At 29.6% G+C, this 27,311-nt stretch overlaps 2 protein-coding genes across 19 annotated transcripts in view; one reads left to right on the forward strand and one right to left on the reverse strand.

Annotated features, from left to right (window-relative positions):
- LOC130900499 (elongation of very long chain fatty acids protein AAEL008004-like) overlaps positions 1 to 5,303 on the reverse strand; it is a 90,569-nt gene extending 85,266 nt beyond the window's left edge. The window contains exon 1 of the mRNA XM_057811182.1: positions 5,278 to 5,303. The gene's annotated coding sequence lies outside the window, so the exon portion shown is untranslated. The remainder of the gene's footprint in view (positions 1 to 5,277) is intronic.
- LOC130900496 (obscurin) overlaps positions 1 to 27,311 on the forward strand; it is a 137,701-nt gene that overhangs the window by 32,301 nt on the left and 78,089 nt on the right. For 14 of the 18 annotated variants that reach the window (XM_057811150.1, XM_057811151.1, XM_057811163.1 and 11 more), the window contains 3 exons: positions 226 to 391; positions 20,467 to 20,559; positions 24,945 to 25,244. In XM_057811150.1, the coding sequence (XP_057667133.1) occupies positions 226 to 391; positions 20,467 to 20,559; positions 24,945 to 25,244 (559 nt within the window). Of the gene's footprint in view, positions 1 to 225; positions 392 to 10,161; positions 10,367 to 10,486; positions 10,506 to 20,466; positions 20,560 to 24,428; positions 24,811 to 24,944; positions 25,245 to 27,311 lie in introns of those variants that run through there. The other 4 variants (XM_057811161.1, XM_057811166.1, XM_057811162.1 and 1 more) reach the window with 3 other exon arrangements.

Genomic DNA, 27,311 nt, shown 5'->3' on the forward strand with positions numbered 1-27,311 from the left:
AAAGGCTGTGGAGGTCTGGTTTGCAGAGCAAGAAGAAACATTTTTTTTGAAAGTTCTAGAGACGTTGCAGGTTCGCTGTAATAAATGTATCAAATTAAGAAGAGAATATGTTGAGTAATAACATATTTTGACATTGAAATTTTGTTTGGTTCTATAGTAGAATAAGAATTTTTCAATATATCCTCGTATATATTTTCGTGAAATTTATTCCGATCAATTTTTTAGGGTATTGGTGGAAGGTGTAAAATTCAACGCAAATCAACCAATCCTGATAGGAAAAACGTTTCTTAGGCTAGAAAGAGATTTCGATAAACATGTTGCTTATTGTCGAGATGAACCAATGGCTCAAGAATTTTTGGAAACTTCTGATGCCGCATTTGATTATTTCAACGTAAGTACAGCCAAATATCTAAACAAACCAGCAGATAAAGTAGAGAACTTTGATTTAAAATAATAATATCAATCACAAATCACAATCTGTTAGTAATATATAGGGGGTAATTTACCACATCTATTTAAGCTGCATCCCTGAGAAATTATGGCACCTCAAAGTAGGGCCCATTCCTTCGAAAAAAATTAATTTCTTCGCAACCATTTGACTTTAAATTTGATACATAGGGTCAGGGCATTCATTAATGGTAAGAAGAAGGAGATCAAACCATTCTGAAGGCTAATTAGGGGTGACCATATTTTCACACCATGTTACATGTTACATATGAACATTTATAATTTGAATAAATTGCTGAAAATGATCACAATTTTCTCTTAAACAAAAAATTACTCTTTGCCGAAAAGTCGACTCCGTCTTGTAAAATGAGGTGAAAAAAATCAGTTTTTGGGGAATTAATTTCCAACAAGCTGGAAATCATTTTAAGACATCTATTTGGTCCCAAATGCGTGTAATCTAAGTTTGTCCCATCCGAGGTAGTGATCGCATTATTTTAAGTTTTTTGCTTGTAGCTGGAAAACATTCTATTATTTTAGTGCAACCTTATACGGCTTTCCAAAACCACCTATCGCTCAAATTGTGTCAAAAGTCAAAAAAAAAACTAACGGGTGCTAAATGTTTGAAATTAAATCTCACTTTATTTTTCACTTTTCGGAAGATGACTCAAAAACTGACAAAGTTACCGCAAGAGCAACTATTTACATGACATTATTTGAGTTAAGATTTTCAAGTTTTCTAGCACCAATAATACAATGAAAGAGATTTTCTAATTTTTTCCGTTGCGACACTATTTGAGCATAGGTGCGATGTGTTGAAAACAGATAATCCTATTGAATAAACATGTGGAATTAAAGTTGTATAGAATTGAATTTCACGTTACATAGTTTGTAATGTTTTTAAATACATTCATTTAAAATTCGAAATTAGCATCAATTCGAAATCGTTTTTTCAATCGTTTTAAGTAATTTTATGATATTTTTGCACCATTTTTGCACCTTATTGCTTTACAATGTTAAAGGACCTGAGTAGAAGTTTGAGTAATATAAATAAAAATCAATATTAAGTTTTGTTTTACCATTGAATCCTATAAGTATTATTATCATTATTAATTATTCTCTAATAACTAAAGTTTCGCTGCATTAATTATTGCGTGAGCAATAGCACAGATTTAAGGGTTTCTAGAAAGTCATTCTCAAGGTACTTCAAAAATTTCTCTACTTTGGGGCAAGTATCAAGGAGATAAATACCAAGACTTGGATACAATTTTGTAGCCTGTCTTTCGAAAGCATATTATAGGTGGATTATTCTCACTCCTTCCTCTAGTAATAATAATGTCGTCTTCATACTTTGTTTTCAGCTTTTTCATCAGTAATTTATGAGTTGGGACAAAGTCTAGAAGTCTTCCATTTCTGAAGTGAATTGGCATTGATCTTCATTTTCTTCCATGTATTTGGAAATATAGTTGAATATCAGGGACCAGTTATTGCATCTTTTTTCAGGAACTTGATACTGCAGAAGCGGTGGTATCCGGCCTCTACCGCAACTAGATAACTAGATCATTTTTAAGACGAATTTGTCATGTACCTCTTCATATTGACACCGTTGAACTGTAGTCAAGAGAGAATTTATAAATTCAATTGTGGTGACACACTGCATGGTAACTCGCCTGTTCAGAGGCTTGTCACTTTCTTTAGCCACTAATTCCTGTGATGCCTCTTGAAGTTTCCTTCGTCACATGTTTTGTCCTTTAAATATATATCCTTGCATCTTCCGTGAATCACAACTGAAGCAAGACCTTGACGTCGAAGGTGTTTTTCATCCTTCCTTGCTATACTTCTTTTTATCAACGTTTCTGTTCCTCTTTTTTTACTCTAGTTGAGGCTTCATCATGTAGTGGATAATTAAACATTTTAAGACTTTGGTTATTTGACTTTTTCCTTGAAAATGATGAAGTTTTATGGAAAATTATAGGAGTAGAAAAAACTTTCGAATCTAATTATCCGAGGTCACCCTTAACTAATCCCCTAGAATGGTACGATCGTCTTACTACTTACTCAATGTTCTTAACAGTCTCATACAGTGTACCACATTCAGTATTTTAAGTTGAAGGCTTACAATCGACTTATTTTGGACTACCCTATACGCTTCTTCTCTGCGTCGGTTATTATGTGGGATCGCCTGTATACAGTTTATTTCCTCGATATTGGAGATAAAACTCCCTGTGTTATCAATACGATGTGCTGATCTATTTCTATTGTTATGCTTCAATTATCCATTTTCTTGTTCTGTTTATAATCCAGAGACATATTTTAAAAGATGTTTGCCTTTAGCCTCTGAAGATTTGATATCGATATTAATTGTCAGTGTTCGCTATAAATATCACCAAAGGCTCTAGAAATTCTAATTTTGGATATGTTTGGAATGTCCATTATTTTCTAGTCTGCCGTCAATCTCTAACATCTCTGAAAGTTGCCTGAAACTCTGTATACGCATTTCGCCTTCTTCTCTCTAGTCTTCCAGATTCTTTTTACACGAAATCTATTTTATATAAAATTTGAGTCGATAAAAAAGAAGTAATGTGCAGAATATAGAGCGTATGGACTATCATATAAATACACTAGAGTAATACAACATTTTTATAACCATTTCTTAGCCAGAATACAGCAGGAAGGAAAATTATCACATGCAAGAGAAAGCTAACAGACCACATAATAACTCAACACCAGTTGAGCTAAACATAAACAGCAAGAATACAGAGATATTACGACACAACAAAACCGATACAGATAACGCTATCTACTTAGAAGGAAGAGAAATAGAGCAATGTACTAAAAATGACATCAAAAGAAAAGAGACCTAGCACAAATCAACTCCCTGTATGAAATATGGTCTTCAACAAATATTTTAATAACAACAAAACTAAAGCTATTCCAAATCGATGTAAACTCTGTCCTGTTATATGGGGCGAAACATGAAAATCGTTTACCAAGAGATGCCTACTAGTTATATTCAAACAAAATAAGTAATGAACCTTTGGAATAGAATTAAAGAGTTTACTAAGGGAAAATGGAGATGAATAGTTACTGCAACAGATAAACTTAACACAGAAAAAGGCCACAAAAGTATCCATATACCATGAGATCTAGCATGGTCACTGTTGTACTAGAAGAAAGTTATATGGTGGGATTTCATGTTACTGGAACTAGATGGGATCTTCTTGCACTATCATGTCATCAGCCACATCAATTCAATTTTCCATGCTAGTTGTTATTAAAGGATGTATTTTTGCCTTTAACAACTTTGAGTCAAGCTTACCAGCTGGATTTTATCCAATGAATATCATCACAATAATTTCTAACCTAACAAGAAATAGCAGCAGAAACCTCCACTTTCTCTGATTTCTGGGTATTATGTAGGAAGTCGCGGATTCTCATCTAATTTCTAATAGAAACAATTTTACTTTTCAACATGCATGTTGAGAAAAAATTTGAACAAAATTATCTATATAACAAATCTGTAATCTAAATTACTAGTTGAATATAATCTAGCAAACATTGTCTTCTCCCACATCACCCACAAGGAAGAGAAATTTCATTTCTTTATTAAAGTACCATTCAAAGATCAATAAACGCACAACCTCTAGCTAATTTTACATGAAATGGTATCGGGAAGAATAAGTATACAATATTTTCACATAAATCTCAAAAAAGCTATACTTGGCACCGTTTTTCACGTTTACACCTACATGAGTATGTTTACTACTAAATTACTAGTTTAGATAGAAGGCTTTATTTTCAATTTGACACTCAACATAGTAAAAACCGGTCATCGAGGTTGGAAAAGTATAGGTATATGATAATTGATAATAAGCTTTCTTCATCTTTCTTTAGATTGTCTTAGAGGAAGATCACAATCAATGTACATATTGAATCAAACTACTGAAATTTGTTCACATCTAGTTTTCCTTTTGGCTTCGACACTTTATTATAAACGTAACGAATACAAGTCAACATATGAAAAATTAAAAATAGACCCTTAACTTAGTCGTTATAATTTAACGCGACTATTTTTGGAAAGATTCATAAAATATAACGTAAATTCCCACGTTTTAAAACGTATGAAATATCCCCAATATTATTTGTTAAAGTACATTCAAAACCACTGCTAGTCCTATTGAATAGAAAGATTAACAATAACGTCATTTAAACATAATTGCTTGGTGATTAAGTGTCGTATTAACACATGTTAGTACATTCTATTAATATAATACGTAGGTTTATGTGCTACATTTTTATGAGTAACACAGATAACAGTTTGCTATTCACGAGTAGTTGTAGTCCGTTCATACATAATTGGCGATTTATTTTATTTCATAGATAGATAGATAGATAATGTAAAAAACATGTCAAATAATAAATTCCGAATTGTTTGAATATGATTTTATTTCTATTACAACGTTCTGCTAATAATTTTCATACTGAAAAACATTTAACTAAAAAGTGCTTCGAACTATTAATAGAATCAAGATTTACTGCTAGATAACCCAACCACATACCCAAATTATACCTAATCTTAATCCAATTATCAACAAAACAACAACCTATAGAAAGAAATTGAATCCCTTTATAAAAAAAAAATTGTACACAGTTATAGGGCTCCGGGAAACAGTAGTCAGAAACTTGCTATACCAACGTGAAAAAAATTAACAAGAAAATATTTATCTAGAAAACTATTGCACATGCCAATTAAGTTGTTTTAATATGTTGTGCCCCAGAAATAAATTAATAAAACACTGAAGAGATGGTAAGAAACAAGGAATAAAAACTTACGTTTCACCTGCAGAAGAAAATAACACAAATGACTCATTTGCAGTACAATCAATATTTAATATCGCAACCTTGATATATATTATTTAATTGAAATTATATTAAAAAATCATTTTGCTCGTTAATGTAATTATTGTGAAAAAAACAATTTTATTATCAGATAATTTATTGTTTTTATAGTTCATTCCGTCGCAATATTCAAGTTCTATTTAACAGGTAGTCAAAATCCTTCTAATAAACACTCACAATTATCTGGCACGAGCTTCGATAACCAAGTGATCGTCTTCACAGACAGAACGTGACTTAAAATTTATTAACTTAACCTTCCAATGTGTAAAAACTTCCTCCACTAATGAACCTCTTTTCTCGAAAAACAATTCCAGCGGGAAAAACCATTTCATGAAATTTCACTTGACCCAGTTCTTTATTCTTCTTTATTCAGGCTCTGGAATATTCGAATTTGACAGCTCTTTCATCCTCTTAGTTTGCCCAACATAATTCTTGTCACAATCATTGCTGCTAATTTTGCAAATACCAGCCTTCTCCAGATCTAGTTTCTCCAGATCTAGTACATTATCCTTGGGATTACTTAACAATTGTTTCAACGTATTGTTGGATTTTGGATAATTTCAAATTATCAAAAATGAAACTTTTAAACTCGCTTATAAATACAACAAAAACAATTGTTGGATATTCCTGAGGATAAAGTACAAAGTATTAGTTTTAGAAAAAAGTGGTGTTATTAGTTAAGATTATTGAGACAAGAAGTAAGTTAATGTCCGATTTAAAGAGTACTCTTTTAAAATATGAACGGACAGAAAAATCGGGTATTTTAGAGCACGCTGTTAATCATAATCATAGAATAAATATAAATAGTGTAAAAGAGGTTCCCTAGTAGAAAATTTAGTATTTAGAGTTAGGTCAAGATATAAGTTTTAGTTAATCTTTAGTCTCTGAAGACGATAAGTTGGTTATCGGAACGAGCGTAATTATGAGTGGTGGTGTAGAGGTAGCGTGAACAGTGGGTTCAACATAAATACCACTAACGGTTCCAGGAATTTCAACTTACATACCTTGCTCTTGTAGTAATATGATTAATAATATGATTTTCATTTTTTTATCAATCAAAAAACATCCTAGATGCACCGAAAAAATAAACTATATGAAAAAAATTATTGAAAATATCAATTTCTTGATTTTTTATGACAAATGATAGGCTAGCCCCTACACTACACTCAGAAAAATAACCATAGCATCTAGATGCAATAAAAAGCATAATCCCTAATCTTACAAAAAAGCTCGAATAAAAAAAGCTATCAAAAGAAGTACCAGGAAACACGCAGAAAGAAAAGAATAAAATAAACTGTAAAAATCTAAAGACTTACAAGACCTAAAAATAGAAATAAGAAAGTATGAAATAAAGCGTGTTACGTAATATATTAAAAGGAAGAGAAAGATTGTATACAAACGGTAATATGTTCATCAGTGACCATATTTACCTAAACTAATTTATAACAAGTTTCATTGTATGAACTAATAATTGTAAGTATAATTAAATAAGTATTTGGTAACTCAATTCAACGCATATATAATTTGGACGTTTTCAAAATTGTCAATGTACTAACAAACAATTTTAAAACGTTTTAAAGCAAATTATCCATGATAAGCTTTTGATATACACATATCCAAGTCCAACGTAAAAATAAATTTATAAATAGTTCCAACACAAAATTCTGCTGGCAAAAGTTTCAATCAAAATTCCAATGTGGGTGACGTCACCTTTTGTAAAATGGAATGATCAGTTAGTTTACATAAAACATTTTGCTTCATTTAATTGAAGTAAAACGATGATAATTGCAACACTAATTATACTCAAATGTTTTCGTAATCACCAATCGAATACCTACAAATTAAAAGTGACCATTTTTAATTAATTTTAATTATGTAGATCACTTTAATACTTTAATACTATACTTTACTTATATACTTTAATAATCAGAATGTAGTGGAATGATAATTTATTGAAAAAAACAATTTCTTAATGAAAAAATTTCTGCAAATTATATATTTCGGGTTTCGAAATATATTTTTAAAAAACTTTATTTTTTAATATTTATATGAATACAATTAATCTCAAGATCGAACTAATTATAAACATTAAATATCATCGAGTTGTTTACAAACATCTTATTTATAGTAAAAATAGTGCTGATACATATTTACGTTATTTGATACAAAAATAGAATAAATGCTGATACATGTTAATGATATTTGATACAATGGTATTGTTTTAAAAATGTCCTTCAAAAATTCTTCGTATGTAACTTGCATTCTTTTTACTCATCACATCTTTAATAGGTTATCAAAGTTGATATCTACAGCAATTTCATGTTCAATACACAAAGTCAGAAGACAAAATTAATTGGTCTATATTGAGATATTTTCGCGTGAAAAGTTGTGAGGAGCAGTGTTCAGATTTCAGACAAATCATTTGTAAATTTGTACCTCTAGGAAACCAAGTCAATAAACATCAAATAACTCTAAATATAAAAAAATAGTTTTGAGATAAAACAGGTGATTCGTGATGCAGCATGATCGCATCACTTCAAAAAATTATTTTATGATTAAAATATTCCACAAATAACTGTGAACCTCACGTTTATTAGAGCCAAACAACCATCTAACCGGAAATAATCCATTACAAATTTAACAGGAAGTGAAAGAATGGTAGAAATAATTTGCTTTAGTGCTCAAGTTCTTAGGTATTAATCAAATTCCATCCATTTGATATAGTTATTGATGAATAGTGGGTTATTCATAATTTAAAACATCGTTAACCTTTTATTTCGAAAATATTTTCAGCGCACACCGTGCTGAGAAATAGAGGGGTTAGAATCCAGTGGAACAGTTCATTATAATTACACAAGAGTTTTTATACATTTTATTGTTCAAATCTCTCCTTAATTAAAATGCCAAAAGGCAGATGAAAAACTTGTTGCGCGCAAATCGAATAATTGTTATTACCACAACTCACGTTAAATTTCTACAATTCCTTTCCTATTGGAATGGCGCTATTAATATTTTTATTTTTGTGCAATTAATGGGATTTATATCTTTTTTGATTTTAAAAATTTATTTGACAAGTTGAGTCTATTATACATAAAAAAACTATAGAACTAATATTTCAACTGTTCTGTTAGAGTACTACTTATGAGAGAACAAGCCTCAGATTTCTGAGTTTGGATAAAGACTTCGTTATTCGCCCCCTACTTTATTCTAGTCCTTATCATCGACTTGTTAAAGGTTTTTAGTGATTTTTTGAGAAATACCTTGTTTTTTGAGTTCAAGTTTGTAGTTTAAGGGTGCTTCAATCTTTTAATAATAAATGGCTATAACGATAAAAAGTAAAAATTAAAATTATTCAATTAAAAATGTTGACATCAGTTGACATCTCCAAATAGAAATTAAAGTTTTTTAATAATTGCAATCCAAAATGTTTATGTATCTATATTATAAATTACCAAAAAACTCCGACCTCAGCAATAAATGGATAGTGGGTATAAGAAGAGACAATTTCAAAACAAGTGATTAATGAAAAACACTTCACCATGGAAGACTTTGTAGTTAATGTACTTGGGAATAGGGTTTCAGAAGAAGGAAAGACTATTATCATTGACTATAAACTCATTATCGTAAAAAGTAAATAAGTTCTATTATTGTTGTAATGTAAATATTAAATATAAGGATATCTTGTTCTATTGCCTCTTCATTCTACATCAAGAACATAGAAAAATTATAGCCTTTCAGATTGCGACTGTGAGATTTCAATTGCAAATTATATAGGAATAGAATTCAAAAGAAAATCAACGTCTGGCATACATAAATAGATAAATAGAATGAACATAAATAAAACCAAATGTATATATGACAATAAATAAAAACTAAAACAACCAATAAACCAAAGAAAAATATATATATGAACAGTAATTTACAAGTTTAACAACAAGGGAATATCACGGAAGTATGCTGACAAAAGATAGGAAAAGAAATACAAAAATAGGGCAAATAAATCGATAACTGTGCAGTAAATGAAACAGTGAAAATGCATGGCTGCTGAATGACCAGAAAATATGTGAAATCACTATCAGAAACAAAGAGATTCGGAAGATAACAATAATAATAGAAATAGACATGAATTGGTATTGTCATATCATGAAAATGACGACGGATCCGGAAAAAATAATAATTTGGATATTCATTTGAAATAGGAGAAGGCTGACAAACAAACACCAACTAAAGGAACTCCATGCACACAAAGCTAATTGAGGAGTATGACAGAGAGCAGTGACAAAAGTGGATGAAAATGGGAAATGGAAATCTCATCTGGGAGTAGCTAAAAAAGATGAAAACATAGTTCGTTCATCTTAAATCTTTGATTTAATTCAACATTGCTTAATTTCTGGCTGATGTTTAACTTGGGTTTGTGGCGTTGAGGTCTGTGGATGGGGATTAGCTCTTAAACTTATGGTTTTTAGACTTGCCGCTCAGATTTCAGCTTTCGAATTCTATATTCGTATGTTGGCGTCCTCGAGAAACTCTAATTATAAATTTTGACAAAAAATGTTCGACTTTAATGCGAATGTGATTTATAACTCGATAATGAAATAATCTGCCATATTGACTTGTACAATGAAATTAATTATCAAAATAAAATTATTATTCTCAAATAGCAGAAATATATTTATGCCTCATTCCAAACACCCCTTTGTTGACGGTGGTTAATGAACTTACGAAACATCCTTTTGATACACATATTTCGTCGTGATTCATTATAGACAATTAGAATTCCAATGAGAGAATAGAAAAGAAAATTTGCGTGGTCTTGGTTTATTTTGATTAAAAATCGACGACCGTACCCACTGCAATTCTCTCGTCTGATATCTGAGCAGTCTTGGATCGTTTCTAAGTATAGAAACGATACCATACTCTCGTCTTTCCCAGTCAGTCGATCCGCGTCCACGAAGTCCGTTAAGTGAGTGCCTAAACGGTTCACTACCGAGCTTAAACGCGATATTTCACCCTCGATCCACAGGTACGAGATGCTCATACGTCATTGAATTTTCATGACGTTTCATAGCTTTACCTTTATTTTGAATTGTGTTTGGTTCATCGCCAATATTTGGATTACCTAATTTGGATGATGGTTTGGTGACAATCTTTGATTATACTAAGTTAATATGATTTCATAACCCACTAATTATCAATTTTAGATCTAAAAAGTTACGCCTTCTCATAATTCTACACTAATAAACGTAATATGAGTAAATCGGGAAAATATACATTGAATGTTAATAATAGTTTAAGGACGCATTATTTTTATATTGAGGATGTTTCATCAAGACTGAAAAGACTAAAATATAAAGAGATCCAGTGCTGGGTAATAATTTTTCAGGCTTTTTGGCTTTTTTCAAACTAATAGTGATAGGAATAAAACAAAATAATTTAAGCATGGTATATAACAAGAAACTTAGTTTATATGTGTATAGGAAACTTATTCTTTATTGCATTTTTTAAATATACGATGAATTTCAATTTTTAGACATATGTAGCCCTTTACAATAAAAGTATTTTACAGAAAATTAATAGAGTTGGGTCGAAAATTACCAGAATATACCCCAATTGGCGCTTGAAAATTGTGTAACTTCGCTAAAAAATTAGAAAAGTTTATGCGACATGTATTCAAGTTAGAAACGTAGGAAAATTTTTCTGTATTATTTATCTGAATTAAGTAGGATATATTTCGAGAAATCCACAAATCTTGCATGCTGCATTTTTATTACAAATATCGTTAATAAATGATTATATCGTGTTACATTTAGGATTTAGTTATGTATTTTATTTGATTTTGTTTATTGTTTACGGAGAATATCGATTTATTATATCCTCATTCTTCTCATTGACAAATAAGATTACAGTCTTGGCAAACTATAGAAGATATCCACAAAATTAGTTATTGGATAGAGAAAGTCCCTGTAAGTATTCAGAGAATTCTAAAAAAATTTGTTCAATACATATTTTTTCTCTTATATTTTGAAAATTGAAAGCAGAAAACTAGTATTTATTCAATATTGAGAAAACTAAGGTAAAATATATGGATATTTGAACTTGCATTACTAGACCGATACTAATCCACAAGTGTTACGAAAAAGTTCCAGAGACTGTACCTTATAAATGTAGAATCCATTAATGTTGAAAAAAACGAGGTTGCTATTCATACAAAGTGATACATATTTCAGGAAAGTTGGATTCGTCAGTTTCTGAAAATCTCAATAGTTTTTTAGAGTTGACTAAGGAACCGCAATTCAGGAAACTTCTGTTAATTTTGTATTTGTTTTGACTGAACAATTCATTTTTATGAAAAAAGATAAAGAACAATTGACACAATCACTACATACTTCTGCTATAACCTGAAGTTGTCGACCACTAATAAAATTTTCCAATATTCAGGTATAAACAGTTTATTGTGGTACTCGCTGTAGATACTTTTTTCTACGAACAATTGAAATCTGTCTCATATTGAAAAAATTATTCTCTCGCAGTATATGGTTTTTATATAAACTAACCTTTATAAAGGTTTTTTTAGAAATTATATTTGCTCCATTCAGTTTTTAGATTCTTTTTACCCACTAATTGTTTGATTTATCTATTTTCTATGTAACATTCTCAATCATAGACCTTTTTTAAGTTTTTTTGTTCGATAAAAAAGTAGAAATTTCATTTCTGCAAATATTACAGAAATGTAAACTGGAGTGATGACTCCATTTTTAACCATCGCACTGAACCATCATAGAAAACTTACTTTATATAATTAACAAGTTCCATACTTTTCATTCCTCTTCTAGATATGCCAAAAAGATGGGTTTACCGAAGTTTCCTCTAACGTTTTTCATTTGATATCACTCGAGAAAATGCAATGTAGCTCTTTTTGCTACCTTTTCGGTGGTAATAGAAATATTATATACAAATTATCAAAATATATGAAAAACTTGATTTTTCTGTTAAGAGTAAATATCATTTATGAAATTCCTTGGGTTTTTGATGACTTCAAGTCGTTCTCAGTTCACCAGATGCTAATTTTTAATTCAAGCAATGGTCAACCTCTAACCTGGGATGTGGTACTGGCCCTAAAAAATTTGAATATTTTTAGTATTCAAGTGTGTCCGGATGAAAATTAATCTCAAGTCTTCTGAATTCTAAATAATATATTTTCGAGACACAAAATGAAAAATATGTCAATACTTTCCATTCGACTCAATTGTTGGAACAAATATTTATAGTGAAATGAATATCTCAACTCATTACCTATAAATAATTTGACATAAGACAAATGTTCTATATCTAAAAATGTAATTGGTATCATAACTCAAAAATTTCGTCCAAATTGAATTTAAACTAATCATCAACACATTTTCAACTGAATATAATGTAATTTTAGTCTTCCGCTCTCAATATTAGAAATGATACATTTTTTTAGGTAAAGTATTTATTTCGTTTCACACCTACTTTTTTCTAAATATAATGAATTAGTCAAAATTTATGTAAAACTGTTTCACAAGTTATCCGTTTGAAACCACATTAGTTTGAATAATGGGTTAATCGAACCTATGAGGGAAAATTGGCTCTGCTAAGTAGTTAATAGTATCCAAAGATATAAATATTATGTCAATATTTTATGATAATTTTCAAAATATTTAATAGTGGTAGATGGAAAAAAAGATAACTTATCGGTAGAAGATTCAATTTTTACCGAGTGCACAACACTAACATCATCCAAATTCTAATTCTATCAGTTTTGATGCTAAGCAAATTATCGCTTTCATGTCTTTTTCACATTAACTTTTGACGTCATATTAATTTGAATATTCTTATTTTAATAGGTTTTGTTTCCAAAATTTAAACCAAAATTTCACGTTATAGATAATCACTACATAACTTCATCTAGCACATCCCCTTTTTGAGGTTTTATTTGATGATGGTGGTACTATTGAAATAACAATGGTTGTATATTCTAGAAAAATTCATAAATTTATAAAAAAATTGTTTATCAAAATGTACATGTTACATAACGATATCAATGCGAGAGTTGGCATTAAAAAGTATCACCAGCAATGGCCTAGAAATTGTTTACTTGCAAATTTTCATCTTGACCCGACATTATAGTTGGCTATTCCATATGTTCATAAATATAGTTCAAGATTGTATGCCAAATCAATTAACTACGGACCACCTATTACAAATAATTATAAACAAATGAAAGTTATGAAAATATTTAGATCCTTTCTCAGAATATTCGTAAAATGATTGATCTACCTTCCTAAACAGATAAAACCTCAGTTCACCTTCAATTAATGGAAGAAAAAGAATCATTGTAGAATAAATCGGGTGTATAAGGCGGATAAATTCAATATTTACTCAATAAATCCATGTGTGAACATTGTAATGCAAAATAGTAATCCGTCGGTTTTAGATTGGTTTCTCGAGATTCAACAAAAACTTATGCCAAACAGAGAAACAAAAAGAAAAGTTGCCACATTACTTTTAATGTTTGGAGGATAAGAAACTTAATTAACTCCCTATATTGCAGCAATCTTTTTCTCTTTTTTGGATTCATATGTATAAATATACGTTCATAATTTTATCACAATGTTTTATACAGCTTTAGATTGTTGTAATTTCATGGTGATACTAGATACGTGGATTCGTTGAGTATCTTCTAACAATGTTGAGAGCTTCGAAACACTCAAATCTTCATGTTACGTTTTATATATCCTTGTCATACCAGTGTTTCAAAATTTTTGGATTTCATGATACGTTACAGAATGATATATCAATCAGTTTTCGAGAACCCTCTCTGAGTTGATCCTCAAGGAAACTATGACCACGACATACCTACTATCTATGAAATCCTGTTGGACATGAACTACATTATTACTGGTAATGATTTGGCTATAATTTAGAAACAAGGCGACAGTTTTCACAGTGGAAATAGGTCAAAGTCGAAACAAAGTTAACACAATATCGATTGTTCTCTATGATTGTGAGGGTTTCTGTACCTGACTATGCTCCAATATATTCACAACCCTTAATGTATTCATCAACATTAAGCAGCAATATTTATCAAAGCACCAAATCGTATTGCTTTGTCAATCTTAGTGTAGTCCAGTCGAAACCTCCAGGAAGTTGTTTCCAAGATAAAACTGCCACTAACAGAACATCCGTTCCACGTTGAAATTAATGCCACAGAAGACATTTCCGAACATTAACTTCCATTACCACCTGAGGAAGTAGAAACAACACTGGGACCGTGTTATTCAATCAAGTGGAAGTAGGCTGGTTCTTCGGGATCAAGCCTGTACTATGACTTCTAATAAACGTTCAAATAGTAATATGTTAAACTTTAAGATGAATCTCAGTACAATAATAATATCCATCGTAACCATCATGAAAGTTACTACACCTACTCAATTTTATAATAAGTATGGAATTGAAATTAAACGTATTTGTTTATCAAGGTATTATAAACAGAAATATTGAGTCAAAACACTAAGTTGTCTATTCTTATAACAAAGCCAGCTGTATTTTTAACCTAGTTCTCATTCAAAGTAAAAATGAAAAATTCGCAATTTCGTTAGTTAAAAATAAATACTACATCAGAGAAACACTGATTTGAACAGTATTGAATATACAAGTATGAATCAGTGGTCTCAAAAAGAAATAAAATGAAATTATGTAATTGGATTATCATTTTCAACAATATTTCAATGAATAATTGGCCGAAGGCTTGGAAATTGCACTCAAATGACATTTGATAATAATAAAAACTAATATACTGTTTATATATATAGAAAAGAAAACTATTAGTCTCCTCCGGATTACCTTTGACATGACGTGTTTACACTGGCGAAACGGTAAGACCGAATCCGAGATGGTTGGATGTGGTATAAAGGTGTTAGAAAACTATGAATAAATCTCTCTTCCTCTCCTGAAAGAATGAGCCAAGTTTCACAAGAGGGATGTTGTGATATTCTATATAGCTTTCATAACACGTGTTATAACAGCAGTTTATTAGAAAGTGGGATCGCAATTTTGAGTTTATTCATGCGTTCATTCTCAGATTGATTCACTCTCTTCATTTTGTGTAGAAATTAACAACTTTAGGAAACTAGTTCTTATGGTTATCGGCGAGTGTTTCTAATATTTTATGCTGCTTTCTCGAAATATGTGGGAATTAAAATACATTCATTGTGAGGTTACAATATTTATTTACGAATTAGAACTGGCCCATTTCAATAAAAATTAAACAAATAAATCTTACGAAACAACGCATTTGATTTTAATATCAGAAAATAAGGCTGGAGCGCCAGGAATTTTTTTCAATTCATTAGTGTTGATTCAGGAAACGTGCCAACGATAAGGTTGTACATCAATCGTTTGGTATTACAATACATTATTAGAATCTAAGTTATTTATTCTAAGCTCAAATTTATGAGTTTGTTTTGGAAGATTTTGTTAGGGTTTTCTATGAAGCAGTTAATGATTTGTTAATGCGCATTGGTTGATACCTCAGTTGCATTGTTTATGCTCTAGGATTTTGAAAGGAACAATAATATATGTTCAAGTTGTTTGGTCAAGCTAATGCTATATATCAATTTCGTATGAACAATCTAAAAAAATCGCCTTTCGTAATTTTGGGAATGATGAGACACTCTCAATAACGTCATTTGACAAGATGTAGACATTCAAATTAAAAAAAAATCTTTTTAATTAATCATATCTCTGATAAGTTTCACTTTCTTGGCAGAATTTTTGAGTAAAATAATCTGTATACTCCATGGTTATTGACGACATGGGTACTTACGACGTAAAAGACTTATGTATGTGATACAATAAAAACGTACAAAATAAAAAAAATTATCTTCGAATCTTCCATACCATTATTTAACGAAGGTGAATACTTCGATCTCTATGTCGGTATCCTGTACTGTAAGTATGGAATAGAATTCTTTATTTCCTAAGGTTTCTAGACCTCCACGGAAAGGAGTTTTAGACTCCTTTTTCGTCGAACTATTGATTTTCTCGTTCCTACTCCATCGTGCATCTAGATTAGAAGAACTTTACTTTGCCTAGTTTATCAAGTGCCTCTTTAACATTTCTATGGCCAAGTTTCACTCGATAATTACTGAGTTGATTTTTCTCATGTCCACTATTTCAGATAACATTGCTATGTATCTTTTCCGGCAATTTCTATCTAACTTGAATTGGTTATATCTTTCAAGTGCTGAATTTTTAGCTTGGAAGAAGCTATGGCGGTGACCTGGAGGTGGTGACGGAAATCTAAAAGGTATACGGATACCAACTCATTTAGTTATGATTTTTCAAAAGAACTTTGAGGGACCTGATCACAATCATATAATATAAAATAGATACATAAATAACTATTACAATCTACTTCTTGACACAACTTATTTGAAATGATGCTAAATTAAATTAAACGAATAATTTTCTAGAATCTGATCATTGCATTAAAAATGCTGCTCAATTGAATCATTTTTAAAATTACGGTGCATGTACAATTCAAGTTCGAGATTTTATTGATGTTATTTTTGTCGGGAAACATTTTTTCTTAAGCTTAATCTAAGGTATGAGATAAAACAATCGAATTTTCCACTGAAAAAGCTTATGATAATTCTCAATTAATCAGTTGAAGTTTGACAGTATTTGAAATTTTCCAAATGTAATTGAGTTAATGATTTTATTGACCGCTGGCGGTAAGAATAGGTTTCGCAGCCGTACCAAAACAACTAAAAACTATCTTTACATTTAGAATGAAATAATGGATAACACATTATTAAATGGAATATTTTGTTGGTATATGTTTGATAATCCTCAATATAATTTCAATGATTATAAAATTATGCGTTTTCATATAACTACGAAACTTAGTAAACACATGAATTTGGCAGGTTTTTAAAAACAAATGTTTCACAGAGATGAATTCATGCTTTCAAAAATAGAAATGTAGACGTTCGTATTTGATGCAAATTGAGTTATTTGCAGTTTTTTTGGAGAAAAACTGAAACGTATTTTGATACGTGCCAATTACAATTATGGTCCGGAATATAGAGGACACAAATATAAAAAAATATATAACCAAACATTTAAATGTTCTTGATTTTATGTCTCTTCTGTTTTAAAATTAGTTTTTTTGATAGTTTTCAAAAGATAAATTTTGACGTTTCGACTTTTCTTTAAGTCTTTATCGAAATATGATATTGAAACTGACAATTTGCTTATTTATATTTATCTATAGATCACCTTCATCATGAATATTAAAATAAGGATAAAATCAACTTAGAACTGTGTTCCAATAAGAAAAATTAATTTTTCCTGGGTTTCCATATCCTAAATATATTAGAATTTACAAAATAGAGTTATAAATTTTACTCAAATTATTTGGATCTTTTTTATCATTTATAGCTTTTTTGTTCTTATGAATGTCAATACCATATTTTGAAAAAGACTTAAGGAAAAGTCGAAACGTGAAAATTTATCTTTCTTTTAAAAACTATGAAAAAAAAGTTTGATAGCTTATATAAAATCGTTTTGAGGTATTTCTGTATATTCTTTAATTTTGTCCCATTTTTTCATTAATATATTTTTCACAATGGTAATAGGAATATTTCTATATAAAGAAGCCACATCTAACGAAATAAATACAAATTCGTTAGGAAGTTTTTTAATTTTTAATTTAATTTTAATTTAATTTTTTCTTTGACATCCCATGTGTTGTTGATATAGTATAGAGAATGTCAGGTTTGTGCAGTTTTGGTAAATCATACATTTTAGGGGGTAAGGCATTGTGAATTTTCAATTTTTTTGTATCTGATGGCAGAATAAAAAGTTATTCTTCCCAAGATCGAATTATGTCATTATTTTGTTTTTGATAAAAAACATATAAAAATATTCATAAGAAAGAAAAAGCTATAAATGATAAAAAAACGAATAATTTAATTCATTAGTTACTGCTACATAATTGAGATATAAGGGCAGGAAAAATTAATTTTTCTTATTAGAACAAAATTCTATTTTGATTTTACTCTCATTTTGATGTTCATGATGTAGATAATCTATTGATTAATATAAATAAAAAGTCTAAAATTAAGTCGAAACGTCAATTTTTTATAAGTCTTTTAAAAATTATTTAAAAAATCAATTTTAAAACAAAAGAGACCTAAAATCAATAAATTTTAGTAGCCATAATATATCAAAAGGTTCAAGAAAGTAAGTAAATATATATATATATATATATATATATATATATATATATATATATATATATATATATTGTTATGGTATTATAGTGTGTAATGTTTATTTTTATAAATTTTATTTTAAATAAAATCAGATTTTAATTTAGGCGCCATTAATAATTATTTGAATTTCTTTATTTTATTATGTTATTATTATTTTTTTTTATTCTCAGGGTATTATATTGTGAGGTCAAATTAAAAAATTTTATTGCGATAAATTGTTATGGTTATGAGGTCAGATTATAATAGTTTTAAGACCGGGTCTGTTCTTTATAATGAATAAAATATCCAAAATATACAATTTCTTAACTAGCTATTACAATTATTTTATTTTACAAACATTCATTCATTCATTCATACTCATAATTACACTCATAAAACTAAATTATATGGAAATGTGAACTCAAATATTATATACTAAAAGAAATACTTAAACTTAATAGAACAGTACCTTAAGTGTTTGTTATGTTGTATTTTTAATTTTTTTTTTTTTTTAATTGGAAATTGTTACGGCCTTGCAGAATAAACAGATACTCCGCTGTAGTTCCACTCCTGTTCTTTTCCTTTTCACAACTTCTTTATCTTGGAAATTGTCCCTTTGTGAGTATTCTCACTTATTTTACTTTATTTAATTGTTTTCACTAATTTCTTATTACTACACTTATACAATTATTAATTATCAATCCTTTGAATATTTTATGCCTTTTTATCAAGATTTTAATTTTTTTTTAAATTTCAATTAAAATTATTTTACTCTTTTTTCTCTTGCCAAAAAAAAATTTTTCTCGTTGTTGATTCTCTTCTTCATTGTTTTTTTTTAACAAACTTTTTTTTTTTTTAACCAATGATATTAAAAGTTAGTTACTAAATTGTCATTTCTAAATTTTTAAATTATTGTGACTTTATTCAAATAATATTATTCTATAATTTCTTTGTTGTATTTATTTCATTCCTATGTTATTAATTTTATCATTGCAGTTGTCAAAATTTTTATATTTTATCATTTATAACCTTAAAATTTATGTTGGTATGTCACACAAATTTTTGAAGTTGGTGCTCCTGTTTTTATCTGTCAATTTATGGATTAAATTCTTTGATTATACAGGATTTGTCAAAATTAAATAATAATTTAGAATATAGTGTTGGCCAAAACTTAATATAAAGAATGTTATTTATTTTATTGTGATAAACTGCTCTAAGTAACCGAATAACAGAACTGAACTTATTGCTTTATTTATATCTTATTATTATTTAATAATTTATTTTGGATATATTCATACCATAACAATATATATATATATATATATATATATATATATATATATATATATATTTATATATATATATATATATATATATATATATATATATATATATATATATTATATTCGCCCTGATGTATGCTACAGATTGTGAAATAAAATACCTCGGCCTCTAATTTTTGTTAAAGAATATTATGGAATATTATGCGAAATGTTTCACGAGTTATTTTGGCGTTAACTGTTGTTGATAGCTGGTCAGCGTGACGCAAATCTTTCACCACTACTAAACCGATCTTCATTAGTGCCACCACAATAGATTGTCCACATTTTGAGAGATTGTATAATCTTGTCCTCTAACCATGTAATTATACCTTCAAAAAGGTAAAGGCCGGGCATTTAAGACTAGCATCTATTATCCTAAAGTAAATCCTTTTTTTCCGACTTTTTGTTCAATCAGTGCTCATTTTCATATTGAAACCACACATTTAAATCCTTTAATCGCATATATTACATTAATTCTATTTACTAAGCATTTGATTAAGCTCTTGTTTTATTTCTAGGAGCTATCGCTACGCTTTGGTGACGACAAAAGTATCTCCGAACATTTGAAACTCCCGATACAACGTATCAACGACTATCAACTTTTGCTGAAGGTAAAATTAATTTTAAATTAAACGATTTTCCTCAATGTTATCATAATGGACTTGGTAAACAAGAACGTAACCTTGTTAATTATTCTTACTGTACTTACATTTCGAAATGCAAATGAGCCAAGAAGGCTAAGAAACCTCGGCTCCAACCGTTCTTGAATGAAAAAAGGGTTACATTCAGTTTTTCTTACAATGGTTCCGTTGTAAAAAATTGTGTTATTTGTTTTATGCTGTACAATTTCAATTTCACGCATTTTTCAAAGTTAAATATCTAAGTGGTGAATTTTTTTGTGGCTATTTTACTTTTTCTGGTAACTGATACCGAACTAATTTATCATGGAACTAGTAGAGCGTGTTTAGTCTCACAATTATGTTTTTTATTATTTACTTTTGACCAAAATCACGGCCTCTACGACGCTGTAAAGTCGGTAACCGAACTCGTTCCCATTTAACATCATGATTTTAAGTTTAATAAAATCTCTACCGATGTTGTTGTTGCTGGCCTACTACAATGTAGGAAATAACTGATTCTTGCTTTTCTGCAACCATCAGCCTCAAATTATCTTATACATTTGAACGAAATGAGTCAGGTGGAGTGGGTTCGGCTGTGGCACAACCTGGAGAACGATTACATTGTTTGTGTTGTAACGGTTGAAAACACATAGATTCTGTATCTTTTCAATGAGGTAAATATGTAGAATGGTGACGCTTGAAAGGAAGACGTATGAGTGACTACTTACTCAATAGGTTCGATCTTTGGATGAGATTGTAATCCAAACCGTCAAGATGAGACAGAAAGTAAACAGTGTGAATCCCCTGAACTTACCATCAATTATTACAAGCCCAACTTTTAGAATTCAATTTTTTTAGATATTCACCAAAATACCCTGTTATATACATTCCTTTGTTGTGATTCTTAGATACATGATTATCTTTATTAATTGATATGAGTTAGGACAAGTATGTAACGACATGAGATGGCAGATTCCGTGAAAATTGTGAAACCAAACAATGGAAATTAATAGTGATAATACAGCTTCTGTTTCTAAAGATAGGTCAACAATCCGTTTACTACAAAAAAATTGAGAGAATATTGATGTAATTTAATCGAAAACAAATGGGTGTGCTGCGTCATAATATATCGATCCCATTCCAAAACCATGAATGTCCAAAACTATGCTTTGGAGAAACTTACTTGTAATGACAGAGAAAAATATGGTTTTTGTGTGATTTTGAATATTTTCTGACATAAGTATAATTTTTAACGACCAATTTAAGTTGTCTAATAAAATTTTAGATATATTCATTTTTTTTATTTTTGGAAGCAAATTCGTGTTTTTTCCGATGAAAGATTTTAAACAAATGTAGGTTCGAAGAACACAAGAATTAAGTAGTTAACTTTTTGCAAACTCATTTAATGAAAATAAAACAAGGAAATAAACTGTAATACTTAACTATTTAAAAGTAGAAAACAATCATTTGTACGAGTAACCTGAACATGAAAACTAATCACTTTCTTCCGAGTCGTTTTCCGACGCATTCGACTCTGATAAACAGTCTCGGATTTTCTCACTACATTTCAAAGATCTTGGTTGGTGGTTATGGTGAATCTTGGGTATTGCAAAATGATTTCATTTTTTTGCATTCGAAATGGGCAACTTTTCTTGGACATTTTTTCGAACAATTTTCCTCCTTAAAATCTTTATCTATGTAATTAGTCATGAAGAAAATGTTGTTGTTGTTGGATCATCATTCACATAGTGAGAACAGCAAAATATGCGCCATGGAATATGATTCATGTTGAAAGACTGTGCTCCGAATGTCTCAAAATCAGAGAAGTCTTCGTATGCTAGGTCGTTGCCTTGTCCTTGCGCTACAAATAATGTTTATCCAAACTTTTACAGAATACACTGGAACGTATTTGGATTTTACTTCTATTTTTAAATGTATTGAGTCGCACTTCATTTCTGTGTCACTAGCTTAGAAAAATTTGAATTTGAAGGCACATTAAAATTATTAAATCAATTAAATTAAAGTAATTAAAAGGTAAAACTTCCGTATTTTATTTTGGATTTTTTTCCTCATCTCTTGAACTTGCTAGCTCATTCTTTTCTAAGAAAATGTTCTTGAGATTTTTATTCTTTCAGTTTCAGCTATTTTCTTATGCTCTAAACACTGCTCTTTATTCGACCGAAAGAACCCTGAATTATAATCCCTAAAAATATGTCTGTATTCTTCTATAGAAACTGAATTTATAAGTTTTTTTTTCTGGCACAAGGATTAAGATACTTGTTTTGTGAAGAGCTTCACAAATCACGAAACGGGTACTTTCAGATCTATCTAAACATATGTTCGCAACGCCAAATACATGGTATTGGCACAAGCACATATTCTGAATAACTGTTCCCCCAGCCAAAAACGTAAAACTGTCACATTCGTGGAGAATTCCTGGTGAAATCAGGAGGAGAACTAATTTTCCGTGGATGATTGTCTAGACCTTGTGGATAATTGGCGCATAAGCACATTCGTGAGTTTGGTATAGCTAATATGGGGCATTGTAAGACTTCAGTGCACTTAGGTCAAAACCGCCAATTTTGCAGATTTATGGTTTTGGCATGAGACCGACGTAATGGAATAACTGAAAACGCACAGTCACTTACTTATCATTTTAAAGTCTGCAACCAGCTGAATAAGTGTACTACGGCGTCTAAGTCGAATCTTAATGTCATTTACAAGTGCACTAAGAAGTCCTAAGAAGTTATTCTGAAAAAAATTGCAGGAAAGTATCAAGTTTAAATAAGTAATTAAAATAGTTCTTCTTTTAGTCACCCAATTTAACGGTTTTATATCCTGTCAGTAGAAGAAAAGAATTTCAAACAGTGAGAGGTAGGCTACGCTTCGATACGTGAAAAAAGGATAAAAATATTTTTGACTGATAGTAGTAGATTCTTAGGAGCTTTATTATTTCTACATATATTTGCTGCAATAACTTATAGCATATGTTGGCATTACTGTGGTGATGCCAGTGAATATTGAAATAAAGTCAAAATTATCAGTTAATATATAACACACCAATGAGTTAGAAAAATATTGAATTTGAAAGATGTCAGATTGTGTTTTTGACGAATACTTCACGTGCATACTTATTCCAAGAGTAGGAGTTATTCTACTTTCAGTTTTAGTGATTTTTACAGCAATTTTTAAAATATGTAAATATTTCTTACAGCCCTCAAACTAAAAACATAGGGGTAAGCAATATATGAAATTTGAAAAATTATACTCCCAATATTAAATCTTCTTTCATTCTTTGTTAATGTGGAATAAAATTGATTTGATGACTCATAGCAGGTATCGATTATGTAATGGCAGATCCAATTACTTTGCTTATTTTTAAACTTAGAGCTATTGGCTAATTTTATCGTGAATTATCAACAGTAATTCTTTATTGTAGATCTCTTTTAATTAAATAGCTTTTTTGAATTTAAAATATGTATATCAAGTGATTGAATGTTCACTACAAATCTATTCTTGGGACTCTTGGTGTTTTCAAGTAACTTAGTTTCATTATGAAATAAAAGACATTCTCAAATCACGGGTGCTATTTTATTAAACTATTTCACCAACGATGTGAGAGGTCGAGGAGTTAAATATCACTTTGTCAAACTTGTTCGAATTCATAGTTACGTCTTTCAAAACATAAAATCAATTAAAATCATCATTTTAAGACGTATTCATATTCGTTACAATACCAACTCTCTTTGGTTTATGATTGGGTAGATAGTGTGACAATTTTGATATGATTGAGTTAGTTTTTCTGTCAGAATCTGTAAATGATGACATTGTACATCATCAATTAAATTATTTGTTTCATAAGTTACATCAATTCAACAATTCTTTCATGCTTCGTAATATACTCAAAATTAAATGAACAGCTCAATATTAGAAGGAACTATAACTGAAACACAAAAATTTGATATCGATAATTGCATTTATTATTTTGGAGTCATGGCTCTTTTGCTTGTCTTGTATTTCTGTGTCAAACATATCTGAACAAATTCCAATGAATAAGTAAGTTTATCTAAATCAAAATACTGAAAATCATTATTTCTATATAAGAAAAGTGGAAATATGGTAGAAAGATAGAAAATGTCATATACAGAATGTTCTTCAAGATCGGAGATAATAGAAATGCTGCTACAAAATCTACTCTCTCTTTACCGAACTTCAAACTTTGGAACGTGCAATATCAGAAAAGTAATGTAAAAAATTATGAATGAATTAAACTATAAAAGTTCACTTAGTTGTATTATACATTACACTGTACCTTATTTATTATATCGTTTCTCAGTAAAGAAATAAATTAAGAACTATTTGGTTTTTTCTTCTAGGAGTTGGTAAGATATAGCGCGTGCCTTGGTGAGAACTACATCGATCTCCAGAAGGCCCTTGATTTGATGCTAAGTATTCCTCATCGAGCACAAGACGATAAATTTATCTCTAGCATTGAAGGATACAAGGGCAGTATTCACAAATTAGGAAGACTTCTAGCTCACGATAGATTCACAATAACTTTCGAAGACGTTTCCAAAGAACGATATTTGTTTCTATTCAAGGCGCGCATTTTAGTTTGTAAAGTCCGAAGAATATCAGACGATCGATCGATATTTCAACTGAAAGACTGCATACGTGTGAGTTTTTTCATTTATTTGAATCAATACATCTAGGTAATTAAAGTTATTGACCCCGTACTTTATAATAAAGTTTATAATAAACACCCCAATACATGAAAATTCAGTGAAAGCTTGACTGAGAAAAATATATTCAACTTCGATCCAATATTTTCAATACCATGTAAAAACTGATAATATTAATACGTTAATTTGTTGAGAATACAAGATATAAACTTTTGATTACTGCGACATTAGTAGTAACATTGACACTAGCTGGTATCTTTAAAGTACAATTAATAATATTAATTAATATTAAGAATTGCTAATTGGTGGTATAACTGAAGGTCAAATCCAAAAGATTGACACATTTTACCGAATAGTGAAAATATTATTATTCCACAAACGACTGATCTTCAACATGATTTAACTACAAGAAACAAGGTGAATATTCAAGATGTGGATAGCAAATTATTGGCTGTTGATAACTAAATGACGAGATAAGTAATCAAAGCTACAATAAGAACTAACAAACAAAATTAAACAAAAGTTGATCATATATTTCTATTATTCTCTATATTTCGTTATGTTCCATTGATTCTTCTAACTACTATCGTTTTGTACCATATATGGCACGGTTTTTTTTTCGAATCGTGTTTTCAATTTGTCCAAAATTCAATTTTAAGAGTCAATTAATCTGTATATTGTTTCATTTGGTTTCGTTTATAATCTCATTTTTGTTTAAAAAGTAAAACTAATATTTTAATAACGTTTCATTATTTTTTTATTCTTATCTCAGCATCTTGTGTTTATCACTCTTAAGAATTGTAACACTTCCCCCCTGTTCTATTCCAGTACCATCTACTTCTATTTATTTATTGTTTTGTTTGTATTCCGAGTCCGCAATAAGCGATGATCATCTTGTATATTAAAAAAATTGATGATTTCCATTCCGAGTCCGTTCAGGCGTTCTACCCAACCGATTTGCTTAATTTTTTATTTTTTTTTTTTTTCAATGAAAAAGTTATACTCAAATGCGATTTCCCCCTGTACATTACTTATGGGAGTTTTTCACATACACACGTTCTATCCTCAATATCTCAAGTTCTATTCAAGATAGAGACTTCGTTTTGGTTTAAAAACACTCGCTGAAACACCTTCTTTCTTTTGAGTTTTTGAACACTTAAAAGGTTGAGTTGGAGAGGAGCTAGGCGCGGACATTCAATGTGGAGTTATGGATTTTTGTAGGTTTTTGGCAATTTTTCTACATTCAAAGATCTATATCTCAGGTTCTAATTTAGCTACAAAGTTCGTTATTTTCTATTATAATAATTTTTGATACTTATTTATGGGTTCGATGCAAGCGAAGCCGCGGGTAAAAGCTAGTATATTTTTATATAACTTTACTCTTTTCGTGTTTATTTAGTACATTTTCTGATAATCCCCTCCATGTAAACGCCCACCTAAAAATTTCTTGATTTCGTGGTTCTCCTCCTGTCGTTTCATATATCTACAATTTATGTTGTTAGCTATTCATACTATTCTCATACATTGTTTGTAAAACAATTTGTGATTTTTATTGCGTCTAATTCCAATTTGATTAGTGTCATTGTATTTAAAACTTCAACTCAAAAATTTCTCATAACGTACAAACTCAGTACCTTCATCAATGATGCGACGTTTGGATGAAAGAACATCAACTTGTATACATCATGTGCAATATACTAATAGCCTTTCTCATTTGAATTATAAAGATCAATAAATTGCAAGCTAAAAATTTTAATTACTCTTATTAAGTCGCAATTGAAATCTAGACAAGCCAAGCTTTCATTTACTTCTTGATAATAACTCTAGATAGTTATAAAAATCATATTCATATTAGTAAACTATTGATGTAATTTTTTAAGTCTATTATGGTTCTGCTGGATATTTTCTTGAAAATTGAGATCCAGGAAGTTTCTCTTCATACATCTAACAAATACATGGAAATATTACAGCATATTAGAAGTTCAATTCCATCTATACAAGATTAACTTGTTAATCACTTTCAATTATTGCTGTTTGTTTAATGGAAAAGATTAAAAATAT

The sequence above is a fragment of the Diorhabda carinulata genome, chromosome X (assembly GCF_026250575.1).
Source record: "Diorhabda carinulata isolate Delta chromosome X, icDioCari1.1, whole genome shotgun sequence".
Taxonomy (NCBI): Eukaryota; Metazoa; Arthropoda; class Insecta; order Coleoptera; family Chrysomelidae; genus Diorhabda; species Diorhabda carinulata.